Source organism: Empidonax traillii, unplaced genomic scaffold (genome assembly GCF_003031625.1).
Source record: "Empidonax traillii isolate 1590-97213 ecotype Southwest subspecies unplaced genomic scaffold, ASM303162v1 scaffold157:size2224338, whole genome shotgun sequence".
Lineage (NCBI taxonomy): Eukaryota > Metazoa > Chordata > Aves > Passeriformes > Tyrannidae > Empidonax > Empidonax traillii.
In genome coordinates, this window is record NW_020955350.1 from 584,306 (window position 1) to 606,589 (window position 22,284).

Sequence of the window (22,284 nt, forward strand, 5' to 3'; positions counted from 1 at the left end):
GGTGCCTATTGCTTCCTAGGAGGGAAGGGCGCATGGGAAAAGCTGCAAAATGAGAAATGTGGACTCCACGGTCCTTTAAAATTCATAATCAAAGGGCGTAGAAAACAAGCTTCAAAACGTGCAAAAGTATCTGTCACAAGCACTTAACACCTCCATCCCACAAAACCGTGACACAACTTGAATTCTATTTCCATACAGTTGATATTTAACTACCTTTGGGCTACCTATTAGTTTTAATCCACTTTATAGAAAAAAACCAAAAACACTTAGAATAAAAAAAAAAAAAGAAAAAAAAAAAGAGTTGGGTTTTCCTTATCTCTTCCCTACCGCTGGTTTCCTTCAGCTCCTCTCTACACCCCACTGCAGACGGCAGCTGCCGCCTCTCCGGCGGGGCCCCTCCAGAGCTGGGTGCCATCACACCCGCGGCTCGAAAGGACCCGCGGCTCAGCCGAGGAATCCCGCGACGCGTCCCCGCGGGAGGGGCGGGTCACCCGTGGCCGGGGCGGGACACCCTCGCCCGGCACACCCACCCACCCACACACCCACCCACCCACCCACGCAGCCCGCGGGCGGTGCCGGCAGGTGCGCCCGCCCCGGCGCGGCCCCGGGGGGGCGGCCGCGGCTCCTCGCCCCTCCCCGCCGCGCCGGGAGCTCACCGCCCCCCGGCTGAAGTCCGGGTCCGCCGCGCCGCTCCGAGCCGGGGGTGCCGTCACTCGGCGCTTCCAGCATGCTCCTAAGATGGCGGTAGCGGCGGCGGGCGGCGGCGGGGGCGGCCGGGCGCAGCGCAGCGGCTGGCTGGAAGTTTTGGTGCGGGAGCGCTGGCACAAAGTGCTGGCCAACTTGGGCGGCGAGGCGCTGGTGCTGAGCGGCGAGGAGCGCCCCGACGGCGCGGCCCACAACGGGCTGGGCGGCGATGGGACGGCGTGCCGCGGGGCCGAGGGCGGCGGGGGGGCGGCCGCGGTGCGCACCGCCTTCACGGACCCCCCCGAGCAGGTGCCCGAGGCCGTCTCCAACAAGAAGCGGTGCGTGAAGGTGCTGAAGCAGGAGATGGGCGGGCTGGGCATCAGCATCAAGGGGGGCAAAGAGAACAAGATGCCCATCCTGATCAGCAAGATCTTCAAGGGACTGGCGGCCGACCAGACCCAGGCCCTCTACGTGGGCGATGCCATCCTGGCCGTCAACGGCACGGACCTGCGGGATGCCACTCACGACGAGGCGGTGCAGGCGCTCAAACGGGCCGGCAAGGAGGTGTTGCTGGAAGGTAGGGGAGCGGGAACGGGCCGGCTCAGTGCGCCCCAGAGCGGGAGGCTGTGCGGCGGGTCGGCTCGGCTGCCGAAGGGGCGTCAGAGTCCAGCCGGGGGTTAGGGGGCAATGCCGCGCATCTCCTGCTGCTCCTCCGGGCGTCTTTCCAGCCGGGAGAGCTCACACCCTCTACCCCGCGCCGGGACCCCCGACGGCAGGAGTTACGGATGCAGCCCCTCGGGAAGGGGCGAGCGAGGTGTTGGGGATCCGCACTTGAACTTTCCGCCCTCGTATCCTCCAGCGCAGCCCCCACAGCCCCGTCCGGGCGCGCCCGGTGGAGCCTCCACAGTCGTGTCTGGTCGCGGCGGCGGGTCGGCTCCCGGGCTCTGAGCTCCTGGTGGGAGCCTGGCCGACCTCCCACTCCCGCCAGGATGAGGGATCTTCGGGATCTGCCGTCTGGACGTTTTCGCATCTTTCAGCCCGAGAAAGGTGGGGGGAGTTGGGTACCATGAGAGGAGGGGTTATAGAAATAGAGGCCCCCGCTCTCCCTGGCGCTAAGGGAAGGGCTTGAGGGACTTTTCCGTAGTCACCTCGAAACGCCCGACACCTTCCTCTCTCCAGTTTCACCTTCCACCACCCCACTCCCTACTAGGGAAATCGGGGCTGCAAAGCGGCTTAAATGAAGCTGGTGGTGTCTCACGGACACATCAGCCGTCCCTGCGAAGCAATGCCTTTTCCTTTCGCAAGGGTGACTGAAACAGTTTTGTAAGAAGTAGCCTTATCAACCGAGCCCAGAGAAAGGAGCAAACGCTGGTGTGCGGGAAGGAGACGTGAAGCGAGGGTGTCCCCCTAGAACGGGACGGAGTTGGGGAGGGAGTAAGAAGAAGCAGAGCCAGGTTCCCAAGACCGCGAGTTCGTGAGGAGAGAGGCGTGCACAGGCGTTTGATCCCCGTCTCCTCACAAGGGCTAATTTACTTGCTCCACCTGAGAGAACGAACAGCTTCAGAAATGCCCTTGGCGCGTGTTTGATAAAGTGATTACATATTTGCCCAGAAGTTCATTTAACCGGAGGTCAATGGCATTTGAAGCATGCTGCTGTGCTGCCTTCCCCTGTGCCATCGCTTTCCTCCTAACCACGGGCACTCCCACCTTTACTGTGCCTGTAGCCCTTTCGGTACCGCACATTTTTTCACGTCTGTCTGTTTGGTGGTTATTCCGAGAAGCGAAGGAGGTGCTGCTGGCGGCTGCGAGGTGCAGCTGAGGATCAGCCGTGAGCAACCAACTATGCATAAAGTTACAGGAAAAGTTTGAAGGGGAGGGAAGGTGAGAAAATGCGTTCTTCGGTAGTGTGTGCTGAGAAACTGGTTGTCCCCGTGATAGTGAAAGCTGCGGAGGAGTTAGTGCCCCGTGAGGATTTAGGAAGGCGAGGGCAGTGTCTTCTCTCCCTGTGAGCCCCGCGCTCCCCGCGGGACCAAAGCGCATCTCGTCCTCCCGCACTGCAGCTGCATCGTTTGCAAAGATACCTGTGAAGTCTTAACACGAACTTCTCTGCGGGGTCTGAATTGAGGCTGTTGCATCTAAATTTTGTCACTGGTTTGTTTATGCAGTTTAAGGGGCTTCCTGAGGTGGAAGCCAGGTAATGTTTGAGCTTTGCTGTGATCTAATGAGTAATGTATATAGTGCTTGCAAGTCTCCCTCCCTCTGTGTAGTGTCTGCAGTGACAGCACCTGAGCACTCTGCTGCTGTAGGAGTCCTTAAAACACATCAGTTTTCATCCTGGTTAGGAGTGAAGATGAAGCCGTGTCAGTGTGCACTCTTAGCACCCTCCTTCATTCCTTTTGGCATCGCAGATGTCTCACATTTCTTTGCTCTGTGAAGGCTGATGTGCCTCAGTAGTTGTTTCCACAATTGATTTTGTAATTTGTAAATCGAGAGCATATTTCAGTAGTCATCCTTATGTAGAATCAAAATATTCTGACACTGAACTTGGTATTTTGTCCCGCCTTTGTCTTGCTATTTCAAACGCTGAGTTGGGTCCGGCATTGTCCTGGGAGGGCTACTCTCTTCAGCAGGGACCCACTCTACATGAAAGGCTTGTGTAAACAGGCGGTTTAAAACAATTCTCTGTGATTTTATTGCCCAATATGTAGTTCATTCCTAAGTAGCACAATCTAAAATGGTATTTTTATTACTAAAGGAAGGGAAATCCAAAAGTTTTTTTTTCCCCTTTAAAATACAAGAGGGCAAGACTTGATTGTCCTTTCCTTCCAGTCAATAGGAATTTGCCATTTCCTGACTTCTTAGAAAGTTATATATGGCAAAAAGCAGTCTGCGCTGGGGCAGGGCAAAAACTGTGTGCAACTCCTCTCTAGACTCTTTCTCCAATTTACAGAGCAAAGCCAGCATGTATTTCCAGGGTCAAAATGCAACATGTACATTTTTTGGGAGATTCTGAGATTAGTGTGTGACTTTCAGCGCAGGAAAGCCAAATTTACAAAGGCATGGCAAGGTGTGAAGCACAAGAGGCGTATTTCCCAGATAGCATGGCTCTGAGTATTGCCCAATGCGTCGTACATTTCTCGAAAGGGTCTTACGGTTGAAAATTTCGTAGAAGTTATTGCAGGGAAGATGTGGTCAGCGTGGCTCAATACCCCCAACATCAGAGTGCCAGAGTCTGCCTGTTATATAGTGTCCTGCCTAAAATCGCTTGCTCAGTGAAATGAGGCATTTACCAGCTCAGCACTAAACTGTAGTCTCTCCTGCATTCCTGTGCAGGGAGGAAGGGAGCGGAAAATCCCTCCCCAGACCTATGCACCCTGTATGGGAGGCAGGGCTGGCATCAGGTTGTGTGGCGGGAGGAGGAAGGTCTGCAAAGAGAAGGGATGAGGGAATTCTTAGTTTTAACACTTGCCCCTTTTGCTGCATTGATCTCTGTCTCTGAGCTGGTGGAAACAGATTTGCTGAGGGGTTAGGGCTGGCGTAGCTCCAGTATCTGTGCTGGTGGGGAGAGCAGCACAGCTGTAAAGCTCAGTAGGAGAGGTCCTACTCTAACAAATTTAGTAGCCATGCTGGGTTGTTCAGTCTGTTGCAGTCTTCACTTGTATAGTCCACCTATTAAGCTAAAGTTCCTTCATATAGGTGTGGTCCGTGGGGTTGGCCAGGAGGGGAAATAACAGGCAATACTACCACAAGAGGAGCTGTAAGGCAGAAGGGTCAAGAGGAGAGGGAGGTGATGTTGAGGAAGGACTTGAGCCCTTAGAAATCCTGCTGTCTCCTCGTCTGCAGGGATGGACCGCTTCTGCCTGCAGGTTTAATTTCCTGTGAGCTTTCTGTCACAGCTTGGGCATGGGTGTGGGGGAGCAAAGCAGGCAGAGCGAGCAGGGACTGGTGTTGAGTTTGTCAGCCCTGGGTGGCTTCTCAGGTGTTCAGTACAGCAGGATGGAGCTTCTCACGAGCATTCAGGAGCAGAAAGAATTTCCTGATGTGAGAGACGAGGCAGCCTTCTTGTACAGTGCATATTTGCAGGTGTGGAAGGAAGCTAAAATTACCATGACAGCTATTGTTTGTGCATGTAATTTCCCTATGGTTCTTTTAAATTTGGGCTTCTTAAATAAGCACTTTGGAAAATGAAGCAGCCCCTCTTGTGCTATGTAAAGCACATTACATTCAAGTGACTCAAAGCACAAAAGGTGTTTGTTTTTATCAGAGCATCCTAGATGAGAGCAGTCCCTTGGCATGTTCTCTAACCAAGCTGGTTGTGCTTTACTTGTATTCTCTATGTGTTTGGTGAAAAAATAAGAAATTGAAGTAGCCTGTGCTGATGTCAGACAGGACCCTTCTGCATGATGCTGTATTGAGATGTGAAGAAAAAACCCACATTAGTGGTATTTGTTATCTGTCTGCAGGGTATATTTTCTTGTTTAATGTGTGTGGACGAGCTAGTGATGTTCACAGTGGAAGGTATGTAGTGGGAAAAGGAGCATCTTTGTAGTGTTGCTAGAGTTTTTATTGGTTTTCAGTGCTTCCTCGTTAATGCAATTGCAAGGTCCCTGGAGAAGTGGCTTTGGCAGTCTTTTTGGATTTGTATAAATTTCCCATAGGGAGGCTGCCCCTTGTATAGTGAATTTTAGCATATGGACAGTAGACTATAGTCATCTTCTGTAATCTCTTGGGAGTAATACACAGTTTTAAGGCAATGTAAGAATATGCATGATGTAGTTTGTACTGTGGTAATGTCTTATTTTCCAGACAATATTTCTGTAAGAATTGTAAGGATTCTCCCCTTCCCACCCTTTTAATTTTTTTTTTTTTTGGTTAAACAAAGCAATTCTGCCTGTGTGAATTACACATTGAAATAGTATAAAATAGGCATGGGCTGCTTGTTGGCTTTAGTTTTCTGTCTTATCTGTGTTTTTGTGTTTCTTTCAATAGGGACAACAGGAGATTTCTGAGGGTTAACAAAATACAATATTAATCCAAAAACTGTGTCTCTTGCAAGTATAGAGGAAAAATGAGGCACGGGGCACTTAAAAAATGCCCGTGTGACATAACTACTTACTACAGTCAGGTCAAGGCTGTAAATCTCGGTGATTGCAAATTGTATCTGTAGTTATTCTTTATGCCTTTATACTTTGGGTATAAAGAATGGAGAAAACAGGTTGTTGTTTTTTGTTTTGTTTTTGGTGTGTGGTTTTGTTTGTTTTGGGTTTTGTTGGTTTTTTTGTTTTGTTTGGTTTTTTTTGTTGGTTTTGCTTGTTTGTTTGTTGTTGTTTTTTTGTTTGTTTGTTTGTTTTTGGTGCAGCAAATATGCAGTTAGGAAAATGCTTTGTATTTAGAGGTGATACCACATTTCATAGCCTGTGTGGCTGCTCTTGGCACACATCACTTTAAAAGTGAAATTGAAAGGGAAAGGAACAGGTAATCTTATTCTCAAGAGTTCCAGGTCTAAGCAATTCCTGAGAATCTCAGTTTTGATTGTTTCAGCTGCTTGCAGCTGATGGGGAAGCTTGAGTGGCAACACTTGATGTGTATTTCATTGATTAGATTAGATTACAGGCTAATTTAGCAGTCCAGACAGCCCGTATCACCTTTCACAGACAAAAATCAGTACACCCTCTTTGCAGTAATTCTCATATGACTCCTCTTTTTCAGTTACTGTAAAGAAAATAAGGCAGTTATGGGCAGCACAATTCCTGGATTTATCTGGACCAAGTGCAGGGTGCCCCATCAACTCACCCACCCACCTTGGAAATCATATACTAAGCCCTACAGAAGTAACTTACTGCCACCTCCTTAAGGATGCTTAGAAGATTAAATGTCTAGAGATCCGGAATTGAATTGCACATACAGATTATACATGTTAAGTATCATTAGAAAAGAAAAAAGCATGCTTTAAAATCCCAGTAGCAATTCCTTTGTGGAAAATTGAATTGAAATCTTGATATAACTCTTTGAAGAATCTTTAAACTGTTAGAGTAAAATGGAAAGCTGAAGGCTTTTGCTGTGGTTAATAAAACAGTGTTTGTGTCTTCATTTCCCTGCTCTTTAGAGACGAGTTCCACTCTCCCAAGAAGGCATTTTCACACAGGTGATTGCCAGAGGCACTGGGCTCTCCCCATCCCTGCTGCGCACTGGGTTTGGGTCAAAAATGATCACTGCATGTCTGTCCCGAGGGAGCTGATGAGGAGTGTCTATAATTCGGTTTGAGTTTGGGACAGGTGCTGATCCAAATAGTGTGATGGTTTCAGGTGTAAGCTAGGAAGAATTTTTTTTCTTTACTCTCTTAATATCACCGTTTTCATAATACATAATAACTTCTGTTAGTAATGTATCTGTAAATTTGGCTTTAAGTATAGCATCTAATTTTGTTCATTCAGAGTTTGAAAGTGTTGGAGAGTTTACCGCATCTATTTGTAACCTTTTCCAGTAGGCCCTCTAATTCCAGGTTTTAAGAACACATTATTTCCATTCCATTTTTCTAATTTAGATTTCTGATCGTAGGATTATTTTGTAGTTTATTCTGCAAAATTATGTTGCCATGGCTACTTGTTAGAATTGGTACGGCTACTTCAATAGAAGGGAAATTGGAGGAAACAGTAGTTCAAGAGAGCAATAGCATCAGTGAACAAAATGTGATGGGAAAAAAGGTGTACCAGTACTGCATGGGAGACTCTGGCTTTCCAGGTCTGAAACAATTCTTCAAGCATTTCAGAAAAACACTTGGTGGAAAAGGGATTGTAGTGGTATTTTTAGAACATACGAAAAGTCTTTTAACTACTTACTGTGTAGAGTTTGTGAGTAGCCCATAGAACACAGCTTTGCTGGCCTTGACATGGTGGGTGGAGGGGAGATTCTCCTCTCTTACCCCCACTGGTGTCACTACAGTAACTGTAGCTGGTGTGAAGTAGGCTTCACTTGGCTCAGCTGTGTCACCTCTCCAGAACCTATGCTATGTTGAGAAGAGAAAAGTACTACTGTCAGCATAAGGTGTGTCTGCTTTGAGGGTCTTTGCCAGGACATCTGTTCTTAGAGCAATCAGGGAGAGCATAGTACTGTTAGGGTGGATTGGGAAAGAGCTAGGGCTTGGAATAGGAGGAATAGTCTTGTTTGGGCAGGGGCACAAAGCTTGTTGTAGAGATGGGAAGGAACATCAGGGGAATGGCAGCATTTGGAATATGCCTTGTGGAGTGTCTCTGCAAGTCGAGAGGGAGTTTAAAGATGTTCAAGGTGAGACATGGCTGATTTGGGCTAGAGAAGTCTGTGAGAAGCTACAAGGTACGTAGAAAGTGTGTAGTGCTACTTGCCACTCATGCTACGTGTTGGAAGGTGTGTTGTGAGCCTCCTTCATGCTCTTTAGTAAATACGTGTTGGCTGCTATTTTGCAGGACCAGGAAAGCTGCTCTGTGAGACCGTGTCTCTGTGCTTTAAAAGATGATTAATGACCCAGCCTTGTGCTCCTGGGAGAGAGAGGATTCATTGAAATTATGACATCCAGCATCTTACAACATCTGAGAGTCCAGCAGCACTGAGTAATGAACTAGGATATCAAAGTTTTTATCTAACTTTGCTTGCAGGAGAAGTTGGGAAAAGACAGAATTGGTTTGTTCCCCATCTGCTTAGCTATCAAAACATACTTTTCTTGAGAACATAAGTTAACAAACTGGCTTTCAAAAGATTTAATCAACTGTGACTAGTTCTTCAGATTGCTTCAACACTGGATATGGCCTTGCTGTTAGGTTAAGTTTGTTCCTTCACATAAATTCAATTAAGGGGCATAATTTCCACATAACTCTTTGGCAAACATGAATTTCCGACTGCTGCTACTGCACAAACTTCTGTTACAGTCTGGCTTTAATTTTGTCTGTCTAGAACTTGAACTACTGAACTGGTTACGGATTTCGTTGTGCATACGCTGAGGGCACAGCAGAGTCGGTCACTGTCAAAGCAGCACATCTGTATTGTAGCTGTTGGGTAAAATGGAATTTTTAATTGTAAGGAAATGAGCCAGAAAAGTAGACGTGGAGAAACTATCTCTGATTAGAGATGATTAACATACAGCACACTCCTCCTAAAAATGATGTGCAGCTTTTTCACAAACTGTTGGAACTTGTGCTTGTTGGCACAGTTCTAGAAGTCATCAAAACAAAAGCTGTGGTTATGTTTATTCCTCAGTGCTCTGGGATGTTTTCTTCTGCAGATGACCTGTATTTGAGCAGTGAGGCTGCTTCAAGGCAGCACACAGGTGAGTAACTTCTGTGTGTGTGCATCTGTGTAAACAGCTTCTGTTCACTTTAATGGCAGGCTAAAAATGGTAAACTCCTGGTATGATGTAAGTACCTGAGAAATAGAATCCTTTTTCCAAGTATGAGAAAGTTAGAAATATAACATAAATATAAAATGTAAAAAAAAAATGTTCTTTTTAAAAAGCTGGTAGCAGAATATAAATTCCTTTCTGACAAAAGATGCACAATTCACCTGATTTGATCCAACAGATAACGTGACCTCTTGGGAATATTTGTCAGCCTCAGTGCCCTTTTGGGGAAATAGGGCCATTAGTTAAGCTTTGTGTTCTGTTTGCCATAGGCATATACAGCTGGTGCAGTACCTGTTTGGCTTTTAACATAATCAAGTAGTTATAAGTATGGCAAGCTATAGCATGGAAATAATGTATCTCCACTTTTGTCTGAGTTATTTCAATAACTGCTATTTCTGGGATGATTTACCATCCTAACGTGTGTTTTAACTGCTACTGTCTCTGATTCTGCAAGGGGAGCAAGAGGCAGCTGTGTGAAGATGATGCTGGAGAGGTTTAGTGTTATCCAGCATGTATATTATGAGGCTGCTTTAAGCTAGTAGTTTTAACTCAGACAGTGAAAGTTTAATCTGTTTATGTAGACTTTAAGCTTTTAGTCCCTTGCAAGTCCCTGCAAGTCTGCCTGGAAGGACAGAGCTGGTAGCATGGCTGGCAGGATGTACTGGCAGACATGATTTCCCTCACAGCAGGCAGCTTCCCATTGGTCTTACTCTTCCCAGGTAGTAGCCAGAAGGATCTTTCTCTTGCTGACGTGAAGCCAAATGAGGTATTTAATTACTGGATGTTCAGAAGTATTTTACAGGAATAAGGTGAGCAGGATTTGACTTCACTACTTGCTGCTTGAATTCTTTTTGAGGTTTTTTTGTTTGATTTATTATTTTGGGAGGGGGTTTGTTTGTTTGCTTAGTTTTGGTTTTTTTTTTTTTTTTCCTGTTGAGGATGCTGTGGACAGAAAAAAAGACTTCCAAATTACAGTTGTTTTCCAGAGAACACGTTACACTTGGTAACTACCTGCACCTTTTAACTTCTTTGTCCTGTCTCACGTAGTGCCAGACTCCTTCATCAGTGATGTGTGGCTGGGATGGAGGAATTCCAACCACATAAGTACATTGGGCATGGAGACACACACCGGAAGATGTATTTATATTCATACTTCTCTAATTAACAGTCACATCAACAAGCATTTCTTGTTTGGTGCTTGGCCTTTATATGTGCTTAGGGCCAACATGGTTGTTCCAAATGCTGGGCCTTTGCCAGGCTGAGCTGATACCTGTGTTACCCATTGGGTCTCTCTGCTGTGAGGGTGGCATGGTGGGCTGTCCTAGCTCAAGACTGCATGGAGAGGTTGTGGAGTCTCCCTCACAGGAGATATTCAGGAACCTTCTGTGGATGCAGTCCTGTGCAATGTGCTCTAGGAAGACACTGTTTGAGCAGGGAGGTTGGACCGGATGACCCCACTGGTGGTCCTTTCTGACCTTCCCATTCTGTGATTCTGTCATTCTGATTCTGTTCTTCATCCTGGGAAGCCTTTTCCAGAGCTGAGGATGTGCCTGGTTGTGAGCTCTGTAATATAAAGTCGGGAAGATGTGCTTACTGCAAGAGAAAGGGAGTGAGCTTCAAGCTGGAATGACTTGGATGATGACAGCAGGCCTTTCATTAAGAGCTCCAGGTGTTATTACTGTGCTCTGTCTAAATTAAACCCATCTAGATTTTAGAAGCTCAGGTAAATGGCCAGTCAGATGGTTAACATAGCCCAAATTCTTGAAGTCCCGAGCACACTAGTGAGGAGAAACACAAGCAACACTTAAACCTGCTGACAGGCCTCAAGGTCCTGCAAATGCCACGGCTAATATGCTTGAAGGCACTGTTGTTCTCCTGACTTTTGTTCCATTTCATTTGAAGGAGTAGTCAGGTTGGGTTGGGTGGGGTTGCAGGCAGATGTCTGTAAGACACAGCTCTCATCTGGCTCTGGGGAGGAAATCTGTATTCCTGACTTAAAAAAGGGAAAAAAACCTCTCACGGTAACTTCACTCTTCTTCAGGTTTGTGGAACGCTGGAGAGGTGTCAGGCCAAAAAGGCAGTGAAAGAAAACCACATTTTAATTCAGGAAGAATGCAAGTGAAAGCAATGAGTTTTAAGTAGTTCCTGGTCCATTCAGCGAATGTCTGTCTGTATAAATAAGTCAGACCTAGGTGATGTATGAGAGTAGGTCGGTCATGAAAAAAGCACTGCAGTAACAAACCAGTGGAATTTCCACTTAACACATTAAAATCAACTCTGAAAGGCTCCATTAAGGAAAGCCATATATTGAAGTTCTAAGAGATGGCATATAAAATTGCCCTGAAACTAAAAATTATCCTCTGTCGGTTTTATGTTTCCCTTTCTCTCTATTATATCTACTTTAATAAACACGTGGGATAGACTATCAAAAGAGCAGCACTTTGTCTGTGAAGCCTTGAGGAAATAAATAGTGAGACTGGGCATATTATAAATTACACCCAATAAAAATAAACTGAAATTGATTCTGGACTTTGCCTGTGTGAGGACTGCATTGCTAGGATCATTCTGTGTTGATCTTGTTTTATATATATTGAACTTTTCTGCTAGGCATACCTTGAAATGTTAGTATTTAATGCTTGAGTTTTTGTTCAACTACTGCCAGAGCTTTTCTGTCTATGTGCATATATAGTATTAAGACCTTAGAGAGGTTTCAAGGTTCACTCTCTGAACAAAACACTGAGGAACAAACATCCTTTGATTTTTGAGGGAAGAGCTGACTTGAAAAAACGCAAGTTTCCGTGGGAATCTTTGTGATGTTTTAATTTGAAATGGCATTTTGCATCTAAGAATAAAGCAATTTGCTTTCAAAAGACTGATTTGAACTTGCATTGAAAACGTTTACTAAGTAGAATTTTCTATGTGAAATAGCAGAGAATTACCCAATGTACCATCTCCTCATAGAAAATCTTTGCAATTGCACCACATTAATCATAGGAAATTTTCGTAACCAAAAAGTTTTGAGCAACTCAATGTAGTACTTTTCTCCCTTTTTGTTGAAATACCTAGTTAGCTTCAATAAGTGGAGTTTTTTTACAGTTCTTTGGAAACTTAAAATATGCTGTTCTCCTTAATCCCTTTGTTCTGTTCCTTTTCTATCAATATGCAGATTGTATGAAGTGGATAAGGATGTATATTTGCTATGAGCCAAGATAGATGTGCTTCCAGTGGAGAAGTCACAAGTGAAATATTATATGAATTCCTGTAAGACATTTACATTTGATCTTTTCAGTTAGTCATGGTTCTGAGGCTCTGCTTCTTTGTTTCTGTGAAACTCACAGTGGAAACCTTGAATACAGAAGGAAATGAGGAAGAAATGTCTCAAGTCTCTAAAACTTGCATAAAATAGCTCTTCTAGGTGTAATTTTAATATCTCCTCAATGCAGCTGTAAATTAAGTTGTCCCACTACTTTTTTAGCTTTTACTGTACTAGAGACTTTATGTAGAACTCTATGTATGAGTGAATCAAGTGTTCATGAAACCATAAAGGGTAGAAAATCATTTCTGTGGGGGGAAGGTACAATTTGTTATTTAATTTCTTTATTTTCTCTATTGCATTGGCTGATGTTGGTTTAGGAATGCCTTAAAATGTAGCTTTTCAATTCCAGAGCTGACCTAGCCCTAGTGTGGGCACAGCTCTAAATGCCTATCAGCAGTATTGTGTGGGCACACACATACAGCTTGCATGCATGTTGTACATGCATTTGCTCATATCTAAGACAGAATTTGTTTGTTGTTAGTGCTCTGTAGATTAAGTTAATTGTCCTTTGAAAATGGAAAGGTCTTGATTATGGCTGTACTGAAGGAGTCTCTGGGTTGATTCATTTACTGGAATGCTTCACAGAAAGCTGTACCTGCAATTTTTTTGGCTTTACTCAGGGTCTGTGTTTTCCACCCAGACCCTGCTGTCTGTGTCTACTTGTCTGGGTGTAGCATTGTCAATGGTAGACGATTCTTCAGCACAAATTTGAGTTTGCTAATACCTTCCTGCCATTGCAGTGTGTAATGCCAGACTGACAGTCATCAGAGATATTCTGGGTTTGTAGAGTACACCAAACCCAAAGTCTCTGCCCTCAGCCGACAACACAGTGCTCCTCTTCCCACTGGATTTTTTTGGATAGCATTTGCCTCTTGTCTGGCTTTCTGACTACATCATTTAGGATTTGAGGCAACACCAGAAAAGGTTTGATGTTTATCAGCCTGATTATGCAGGAAAACCTGCAGTTGTAGCTGAACAAGTAATTGCATAATCAGAAGGTTGGCTTGCTGAGTTTATCCCGGCTGGCTGACTTGTGTATCTGAACGCTGGCAGATCCTTGCTGGGGATGAACAGTGCTTCCGGGCAGGCTCCATCAGCTGCTGATGGCTACCTGGCTAATAGCCAAACCTGATGGTTTTTCTTATCTCTAAAGAGGTGCAAAGTTGTGACCACAGTTTAAGAGTGATTGAAAAGTGACAAGATGGTATCATCACAAGGAGGTACATAAACTGCAAGTCTGCTGCATTTTGTGTCTGAGTTCTTGAGAAAATTTGGGTTAGCTCGGGAACCCTGAGGTTTCCAGGCCTGGAATGCAACTCAGTTACCTAATGTGATTTTTTTTTTTTCTTTTAAATACAGGCATCATTAGAAAATATAGTGAGTTGAAACTAAGCTGTAATGTTAAACCTGTAATCACAGCTTTGGAAGAGTGTTGCAATGAAAGCTTTTTCAGTATTACATAAAGAGTACCCAGTTAAAGCATAATAACTGATTCTGAAAAGTCAGGTGAGATACAGCTCTGCAATAATAACTCAATACCTTTGAACATTACTTCCTTTATAAATGCTAGGATGAAAAAAAAAAGTGACTCTGATTCAACAGTGCTTCAGCTGCAGTGCCCCTGGCATTGACTTGTCTGGAGTTCAGTTCTGGCTAAAGGACCCCTGTGGGGCAGCTTCAGCCCTCTGAACACTCCCGCTTCTGAAGGACACTTGTGTATGAGCCACAGTGGCCAATGAGGCTGGAGAAGAGAGGGCCTGTTAGGCTCAGCTTGCTCTGGAGGCAGGATGGATTTATAGAATTAGAAAATTGTGCAGATTGGAAAAGACCCTTAAGATCATTAAGTCCAACTGTTAACCCAGTGCTGCCAAGTCCACCACTAAACCATGTCCCTAAGTGCCACACCCACATGTCTCTAAATACCTTCAGGGCCAGTGACTCTACCACTTGCCGGGGCAATCTGTTCCAATGCCTGATAACCCTTTCTGTGAAGAAATTTTTCCTAATATCCAATCTAAACCGCTCCTGGCACAACCCTGTCCTGCTTTGCGTGGTGTGTGTAGACTGAGGTTTAGTGTGTACAGGCTTCTCTGTCTATACCCTCATCCTGTAACTACATAGATGAGGATGACCTCTGCATACATAAGCCTTTCACAATGATTTCATTGAAGCTAAGTTTGGGTAAGGCTATGCAAGATGAAGAGCCATGATTTTGTTTTCTTTCTCCTGTGGGCATGCCTGTGCTGACTGCACTATATAAAGCTGCCTGCAGTTGAGTCTGTCCCCGGTCAAGGTGAGGAGAAAAAGTGTTCATGTTTTTATCATCATTTCACCCTCCCTGCCTATTCTGCACCAAAACAAACAAGCACATTCTAGTGATTGCCGAGGAGAGAAGCAGTGTTTTGCAGATCTTGTTTTTTTCTGCTGGGAAAAACGTAGCCATGTTTAACTTATTTTTTAAGAGTGACAATGTTGAATATACAAATTAAACTCCAATTTACACAGTTGAGATTTCCATGAGCACTTCACACAAATATTCTCAAAGTGCAATGTTTTTAAATAATGACATTTGCTAAGAACAGTCTTTGGGGAAGTGGGACAACCCTTCTGTTTTTACCCTTCCCCCTTTGACACCAGCCTGTGTCAGCCAGTGCTGGGAGCCAGGCTGGAGGGCTGTGGCCAGCTCTGAACAGATCAGCCTTTGTGTCCCTAGCACAAACATCCCTCTTCTTTCCGAGGGAATGGGCAAAATGGGTTCTGACCCAGCACGACCAGATGTTTGTGGCTTGTCGATCTGCAGAAGAGAGACAAGTGGCTCCTCTGTGTCCCCATTAAAATGCTGCTACAGAGCAAACTGTCAAGCAGGCAGTTAAACAGTTCAAATCTTTACAAGCCAGAGTTTAATATCAGCCATAAGGTACTTCAGCTGTGTCACAGGACTGCCCAAGTTGCTCTGCAGAGGTTTTCTGCTCTGGTTAGAGGCTTGGAGTTGTGCAGAAAGTGCATTGGTGCCCACGGAGGTTGTTTGTTTTCTTGGCAACTTAAGTCTTCAAGTGTTTAGTGGGAATACCTCATGTGGGAACAACTTAAAAGTTACAAAAGCCAGTAATAACTTCTGCCATTTTTACTCTGGAAGGTGTGCCCTTGTGAAATTTAGGAAGAAATCTGGAATGATGTAAATAGTCTTATTCTGCCCTTTTCATTTGTATGATGTCTTCTACTGATACTATTCAAGTGCTTGGTATTTTTACTATTCCTGAGTAAACTCAGACTTAAATTACTTCCCAGGGCCCAAAACCTACTCACCATTTTTCCTGAGCATGGCATAGCTTGCAGCACCTTTTACCTTCAGCAGCAAAGAGGTGGGATGTCTGGGACTGTAGTTTCAGGCTTTGCCAGTGTCTCCTTTGGATTTATCTCAATAATGAACCAGATGAGGAGAAGAAGAGAAAGATGCTTAAAAGCCGTTGCTATCCAGAGCACTGCTCAGCTGCTGCATCAGTAGGGATCTCTGCTGCCTGCCCTTGCACCTCAGCCTGGCACGTTGTAAGCTGCTGAGGTTAATCGGGCTCAACCTGTCTGTAACAAAATGGGAAGTGTTTCCATCACCAGGGCCAATGCTTTTCACACCCTAAGTGCTGTGTAGGGAAAGTGGTCTCATTTCTGTGTGCTCTGGTTGTGCTCCAGATCTTTCTGCCTCAGGTAATGGAGCCAGGCTTGGAATGTGGGCAGCCATGAAGCTGAAGCCTACAAAAAAAATGCGTATATCACCTCCAAATGTCTGTCTTTTTATTTGCAGCGGTGGTGATGGACTGTGAGAGGTGGGCCCAGCTGCTGCCTGCTGGGATAAGGCAGTATTATTAATGTCCAGAAACACTGATTGAACCTTGAGTGCTGAAGAAGATTTGTGCTGGAGTCAAAGTCCATTCTTTGTTCCTCTATCTCCCTTATTAGAGACTGAACCTTCTCTGCTTCTCTGTGGTTGTGGGCTAGGTTGGGCTTCAGCAAATAAAGCCAATTGAAACCTGTCGTTTTAGGCCTGGTTTGGCATGTTCACTTCTGGGTCATGTTTTTTGCTTTAGAGGTAACAACAAAGGGAAAAGAGAATGATGATGCCTTAGCCTGTGGGGTCCTGGCATGGTCTTCCCTCTGGGGTGGAGGATCTCGGAGCCAGCACAGTATGAGACTGGATTGTAGCTTGTGTGCTGTCATCACCCACTGATGTTTATGATGTCCTGTGGGGCAGGAGGGAAGATGCCCCACTGTGCTACAACTACCAGAGAAATCTGTCTCCCCAATACTTTCTGACCTTGCTGGGCAGCCAGACTGCAGCCCAGGCTTCTAGGTAGACTTTAATTTGCTATCAAGAACTATCATATTAATGGCTTAATTTCTTTTAAGGGAGCTTTAAAGGCGATGTCATTCTTTTAGCACTCCCAGAGTACAGAAAAGAACCCTTTACCTCCTAAATTTTTGATGTTCTTGAGTAATTGTGAGATATGTTAACAGGGAATGTGTTTTAACAAGGATGCAAAGCTAGAGATCACGTGAAATGAAAGTTTAATTAAGGCTCCCATCAAGCTGTAAAAGAGTATTTGACTTTGTTTTGAGGGGTGATGTATGGGATACAGCCTTTGCTTTTAAAGAAACATTATCTAATTGCTTTGGGCTTTTGGTTGAAAGGATAAATCATTCTCCCTTTTCCTCCTTTTGTTTATAAAATGAGCTTGCTTGTATCTTTGAATGCTTCCTTTTGCTGGCTTTATACTGTGCTTTTCTACTGATTGGGTAACGACCTTTACCACCCCCAAAACCTTAATTTTTAATTCTGAGCAGTAGAGGTAATAGACTGAGAAAGCTCTTTGTGATTTTGGTTTTGTTCTCCCCTTTCTCAGGTGTGTTCAGACCTTTAGAGAGGATTCCTCTTATATTAGGCATTGAGGCTATGCTGAGCATCCCTGCTCTCAGCATGGGCAGCAGAGAAAGAAACAGCCTGAGTGTTCTTGGGCAATGCCATTCTGCTCCCTCACTTACTACAGGGATACTAGCTTGGCTTCCACTTACACCTCTTAGGTGATTAAAAGCTATGTGATACAGATTCCCTCCCTTATAGTGTTTTTTTATCTTTTTCTTTGCAACCCAAGGGCAGTTCTGTATGTCTCAGTTCTCACTCAGTTACATGGTTCTCCAGAACTGGGATTTTGTGTAGGGCAGGATATAATCCAAAGAGTAGAAAGTGCTACATACTTTTGTTGCAAGTAATATGAAAAAAAGTATACTATTTGATAATACTACTGTGTAATTGTGTTGTATGTTGGCTTTGGCAAGAGTCTTCAACGAGAAAAGCCCATCCTTGTGCTGCAGTGCACCTCTTAGTGGTTGCACTGTCCTAACTGCGTGCGATGTCATGCCAGAGGCAGATGATTTTTTACTTACATGGGCTAAATGTATGCCCCAGAAAAGATGTCATCTCAAGTGCTTACCTTTTCCGTGATGGAGTTTACAGAGCAGACCGGAAAGCAGTTGTGTCAGCAGAAGGACTCCAGCACAAGGCAGAAGTGCTGAGGTTGGAGGAAGAACCCAGCAAGATGGTTTTGTCACTGAAGCCAACATGTTGTGAAACTGCAACCTGAGCTGATCGGGACTTTCCTGCCCTCCTCCTGGCCTCGGCAGCTCATTCCTGAGCTCCTCCACCTGAACTCTGACAACTGCTCCCTTGTGACCATGCTGTGTGCTGTGTGTTCTAGGTCTCCAAGTCAGCTCTCTGGGTGGCAGCAAGGTCATGGAGTGAGTCATGGGGGGTCCCTTTTGCAGGACAGCTCATATTTAAGACCTGTGTAAAGCCATTGTGAAACTGCACCCATCGTGCTGAGGCTTGTCTTGTTATTGTCAACATGCAATGGTCCCAGTGAAACCAACTTCAAACGCTCAGTGATGGAACAGGGCCAGAATCTCTCTCAGTGTTGCAAATTGTGCCACAGTTGAGAAAAAAGCCGCCTTTTTATTTGAAGCGCTAGACTTCTGAGTGACAACCTTGAATTTTCAGTGTTAGTTGTGTCACCTACAAGTTAAAGTGTGCCTCTTACCTGCTTTGTATTCTGCATATCCCAGCTTTTATATAACCTTGTGTTGCTGTACAAAGGATGGATATAAATCTTTCATACACACTGTCTCCTGGATTGTGTGTGGGAGTGGGAAATTCTGCACAAGTTAAAAGTACCTGTCCTGAACAAAGACTGGGCTGATTTGATAGCAAGAGCAATGATCTTACAGCTGAAGTGAGGAGCAAGAGCTAGAAAATTAGACACCACCCCCTCCTCTGATGGGTGAGAAGGGGGACAGCTAGTCTTGTGGTGCCCAGGAGCAAAGCACAGACTGAATTGACCCTCCTGAGCTGGGCATATCTAAGTGTTAATTTGCATCAATACAGGAAGGGAGACTGAAGTCCAGCAGTTTTACCTGTATATACTTTGCTTAGGGAACAAATGCATCTTATTCATTAATTGCGTTAATGTACAAGTAGTCCCTTAGTGTTGTGCTGTCACTAGCTATACATAGACATATCTTAAAAGCTTCAAATTCAGTATATTCCTGGGCATGCTAAATTTGGTCCACACTGTGCAGCTGGTCACACTTTTAAGTGTATGAATCCTGTGGGGTTTTTTGTGTTTTCTTGGATCTCAGATCTGGATGACTTGTCCTGTGCTATGCCCAGCCAAGCTGTATTTACCGTGCCTTGAGGCCATTTAAATACATTGACTCTCCTACCCATTTCATAGCTGTTTGAGTTGCTTTCTGAGGTCTACAGCCTTTCCAAATGCTCTAGTTTATTTATGTAAATGCTCTAGTTTATTTATGTCAGATTTTTTTACAATACTGTTTCCTTCTGTATTCAGTCCTTGTCCTGTTAGTAACAAAATTGATTTTTTTAAACTTGTTGTTTATCACTTCTGTTGTTTATGCCTTCTTACTTCTGAGTCTTGGTGACTCCAGCCTAAATGTGCTGGTTCTTCCCATCTCCACCAGTAGTTTTCTCCATTGCATGCTCTTCCAACATAGCAATTAATCTGGCAGTGCTACCCAGAAGATCAGGTGTTTGAATGCTTAAGGACTTCCTTTCTTGAAAAAATATAATAAAAAAAAATAAAATCAGTAACATTCCCAGAACTGTAAGAAGATTACCTTCATTAGCTAAGTTAGAAGATTGTATAGAGTTCCAAAGATATGAGAAAAAAAGCCACAAAGCACAACAAAAAGAAACCCAGAAAAAAATGGGATTAGCAGGCTTGGAAAGCTCTGAAAGGCTCTTGGGAATTTGACTCACTACTTGGATTTTGCAATGGGGTAGTGACCATTAGGTTTGGTTGCAAGACTGAATGCCTCATGCCCACAGGATGGCTTTGCATTTTCTTATTCAGGAGTTAAAACATATTTCTTAGCATGAGGCTGCTTTACAGGTCAAGGCTCTTCCAGGACATTGAGCGCTGCAATGTGGAAATGCAATTTTCCATGATTTAGAGACTTCAGTGTATTGATCTGGGCTTAGTTAATGCATGTTGGAGAACTTGGGGTGTGCTTGCATGGCACTTAAAACTTTTCAAATGGTTGCTGCCGTGGTACTGACCTGCTTCCATCCTCAGCTGTGCGTTCCTGACTCTTTGCATGGCTCAGTTCATCTGAGTTTCTAGGGGTCTGGTTCAGAGAATTAAACCAGCAATAAATTGGGGCTGTTGCACTGGTCATGCAGCCCTGAACTGTCCCTTATATGGATACTGATATTTCTGCAATCAATCAGGGAGTTGGTTCACCCAGATGAACATGAGGAGTGTTCCTGTTTTTTCATCAACAGGGTGAAAAAGATTCCCCACCTGAACATCTCTTCTGATGCCTTTGCTGGCTCTGGCCCTCGTGCAGTTTCTCCCCTGGTGTATTGCCCACAGCACAGTGGATGGGGTGGCAAACAGTGATTCATGGGTAGGACTGAGAATTTGGCGTGGCACTTCTTAAACCTGCTAGAGAAATCACGATTACCGGTTTCATCAGGAGAGCACGTTTTGTGAGCAGCCACTAAATGCAGTGCTTTTGCAGGCAGCAGCTTTTTTTGCATACTTACACATTCTTCTGATCCGGTGTTTTATTTCTTTCCCCTTAACTGATATGTTTTACAATAACGTCAGTTTATCTGAAACTTTCAAATTCTGGGAAAGCACAAGAAACAGTGATAACTCTTTTTTTGGGAGGTTTTTTGAATTAATAGACATGACTGAAGAACATTAGCATGGGGAGCTCATGGAAACCCTTTGCTGCCAATAACCCAGATGGCATCTCTCCAAACTCACGGTGTGGGCTGACAGACTGCAATACCTCACATGTCCCTTTCCATGATGTTTTATCATGGTTTTTGAGGAATGTGCATAAAAGCTTCCCCTCTGGGAGAGGACTGATCTGCATCAGCCCTTTTCTGAGGTTTTGTGTGAAGACACAGCCAGCAGTGAGGGCAACAAGCCTGGAGATCAGCCCAGCTACAAGAGTTCCTGGGTTCAGGTTACCTTTCAAATATCCCTACACAGTGTTAGGTCTAGTGCCCATAAGAAAGTACACAGTGGAGGCAGTCAGAAAACTGTCAGGGAGTGTGAGGTGAAGAGCAGATAAATAGTGGCATTGTGTTGGTTTATCTTAACAGTCAGTACAGTAAAATCAGCTTGTTTTTCCCTCCTCTCTCCTTTTCCCAGTCCCCAGTGTCTGGTGTAAGCTGCCAGGGTCCCTTTTGTTTGGAAATGCTGTGGGTCGCTGCCAGTGGCACACGGCACAGGGTGAATGTAGAGGACCAGACTATGTAGTTGTGCTTGATTTTATTTCTGTCATTTTCTTCTATATATGATCATCAGACCTTTCATACTGCATCTCTGCGTGTATCCCTACAGTTGTTCTTGCTCTTTCAGGGTCTTTTACATGGCTCTGTAGGCTAATTTCTCTAGACTCACAAGGTCCGTCTGTAATCTCTCCTTATCTCTTTAATTTTGCTTTCTTTTTTTTCCTTTAAGCTACCACCAAGGTGCCAAAGCAGAAATTTTCAATGAAAATCTTTGTCTTTGCTTTCCTGAAGTTGCACCCTCCCTGTGACCTGGGCTGACAGAGGTCTGTGCCCTTTTCTGGGGGGGCAAACCCAGGTCTCAGCTTTAGTGGAGGCAAAGCCAGGTCTAGCTGCACCTTTCTCAGCTCCTTGGGGAGAATAAAGCTACTGAAAGCTCAACATTTCAAAGCCTATCAATTTTGGACAAGACAGAGAAGGTGGGAGGATGTGGCATCTTTCTTGCAACAACAAAGACAGCAAGAGGTACAAAATGTGAGCTTGTCTCAAAAGTTGTTTTTAGCTTATCTTGAAATTAAGCAGGCTGAATCTGGAAAGGAATTAAGACGTTCGTCTGCCTTAATTTATTTTGGCAAAAGGGTGAGCCTTCTTTGTACCAGTAATGTTCCTTGAGGAACAGCATGGACCTCAGAAGCCATGATTGTATATGCCATAGCAGTTTGGTGAGCACATTTAGCAGAAATGCTAATAAATATGTCCAGTATTGAAATCTTTGTAAGTACTGATGTTTACTGCTGTTGATAAAGCTACAAATCTCCTGAAATGGAGATGCAAGTGGAGAGGTGGTAAATGAATCCTTTATACAGAGAAGCATTTCTGAGAAAGTAAAAAACACATCTCCAAATCCAATAAAAATTAGAGATGAAGAGTCATCTGTCATCTAATCCCAGGGACCTGCCAGAGCACAGCAGTGAAGCTAGCAGCCGTCAGTTCAGTTCAGGATTTCTGATGATTTAGCTTGAAAATACCGTTCTTAGTTTCCGTGACAGAAGAATACTGTTTTACAAATGTTTTCAATTCACACATGAAAATAGATAAATG

General features: G+C 44.5%; 1 protein-coding gene across 1 annotated transcript in view; it reads left to right on the plus strand.

Moving 5' to 3' along the window:
• The first annotated feature begins 664 nt into the window (after positions 1-664).
• SNTB1 (syntrophin beta 1) overlaps positions 665-22,284 on the plus strand; it is a 112,409-nt gene continuing 90,789 nt past the window's right edge. The window contains exon 1 of the mRNA XM_027884920.1: positions 665-1,261. Within this exon, the coding sequence (XP_027740721.1) occupies positions 739-1,261 (523 nt within the window). The 5' untranslated portion in view covers positions 665-738. The remainder of the gene's footprint in view (positions 1,262-22,284) is intronic.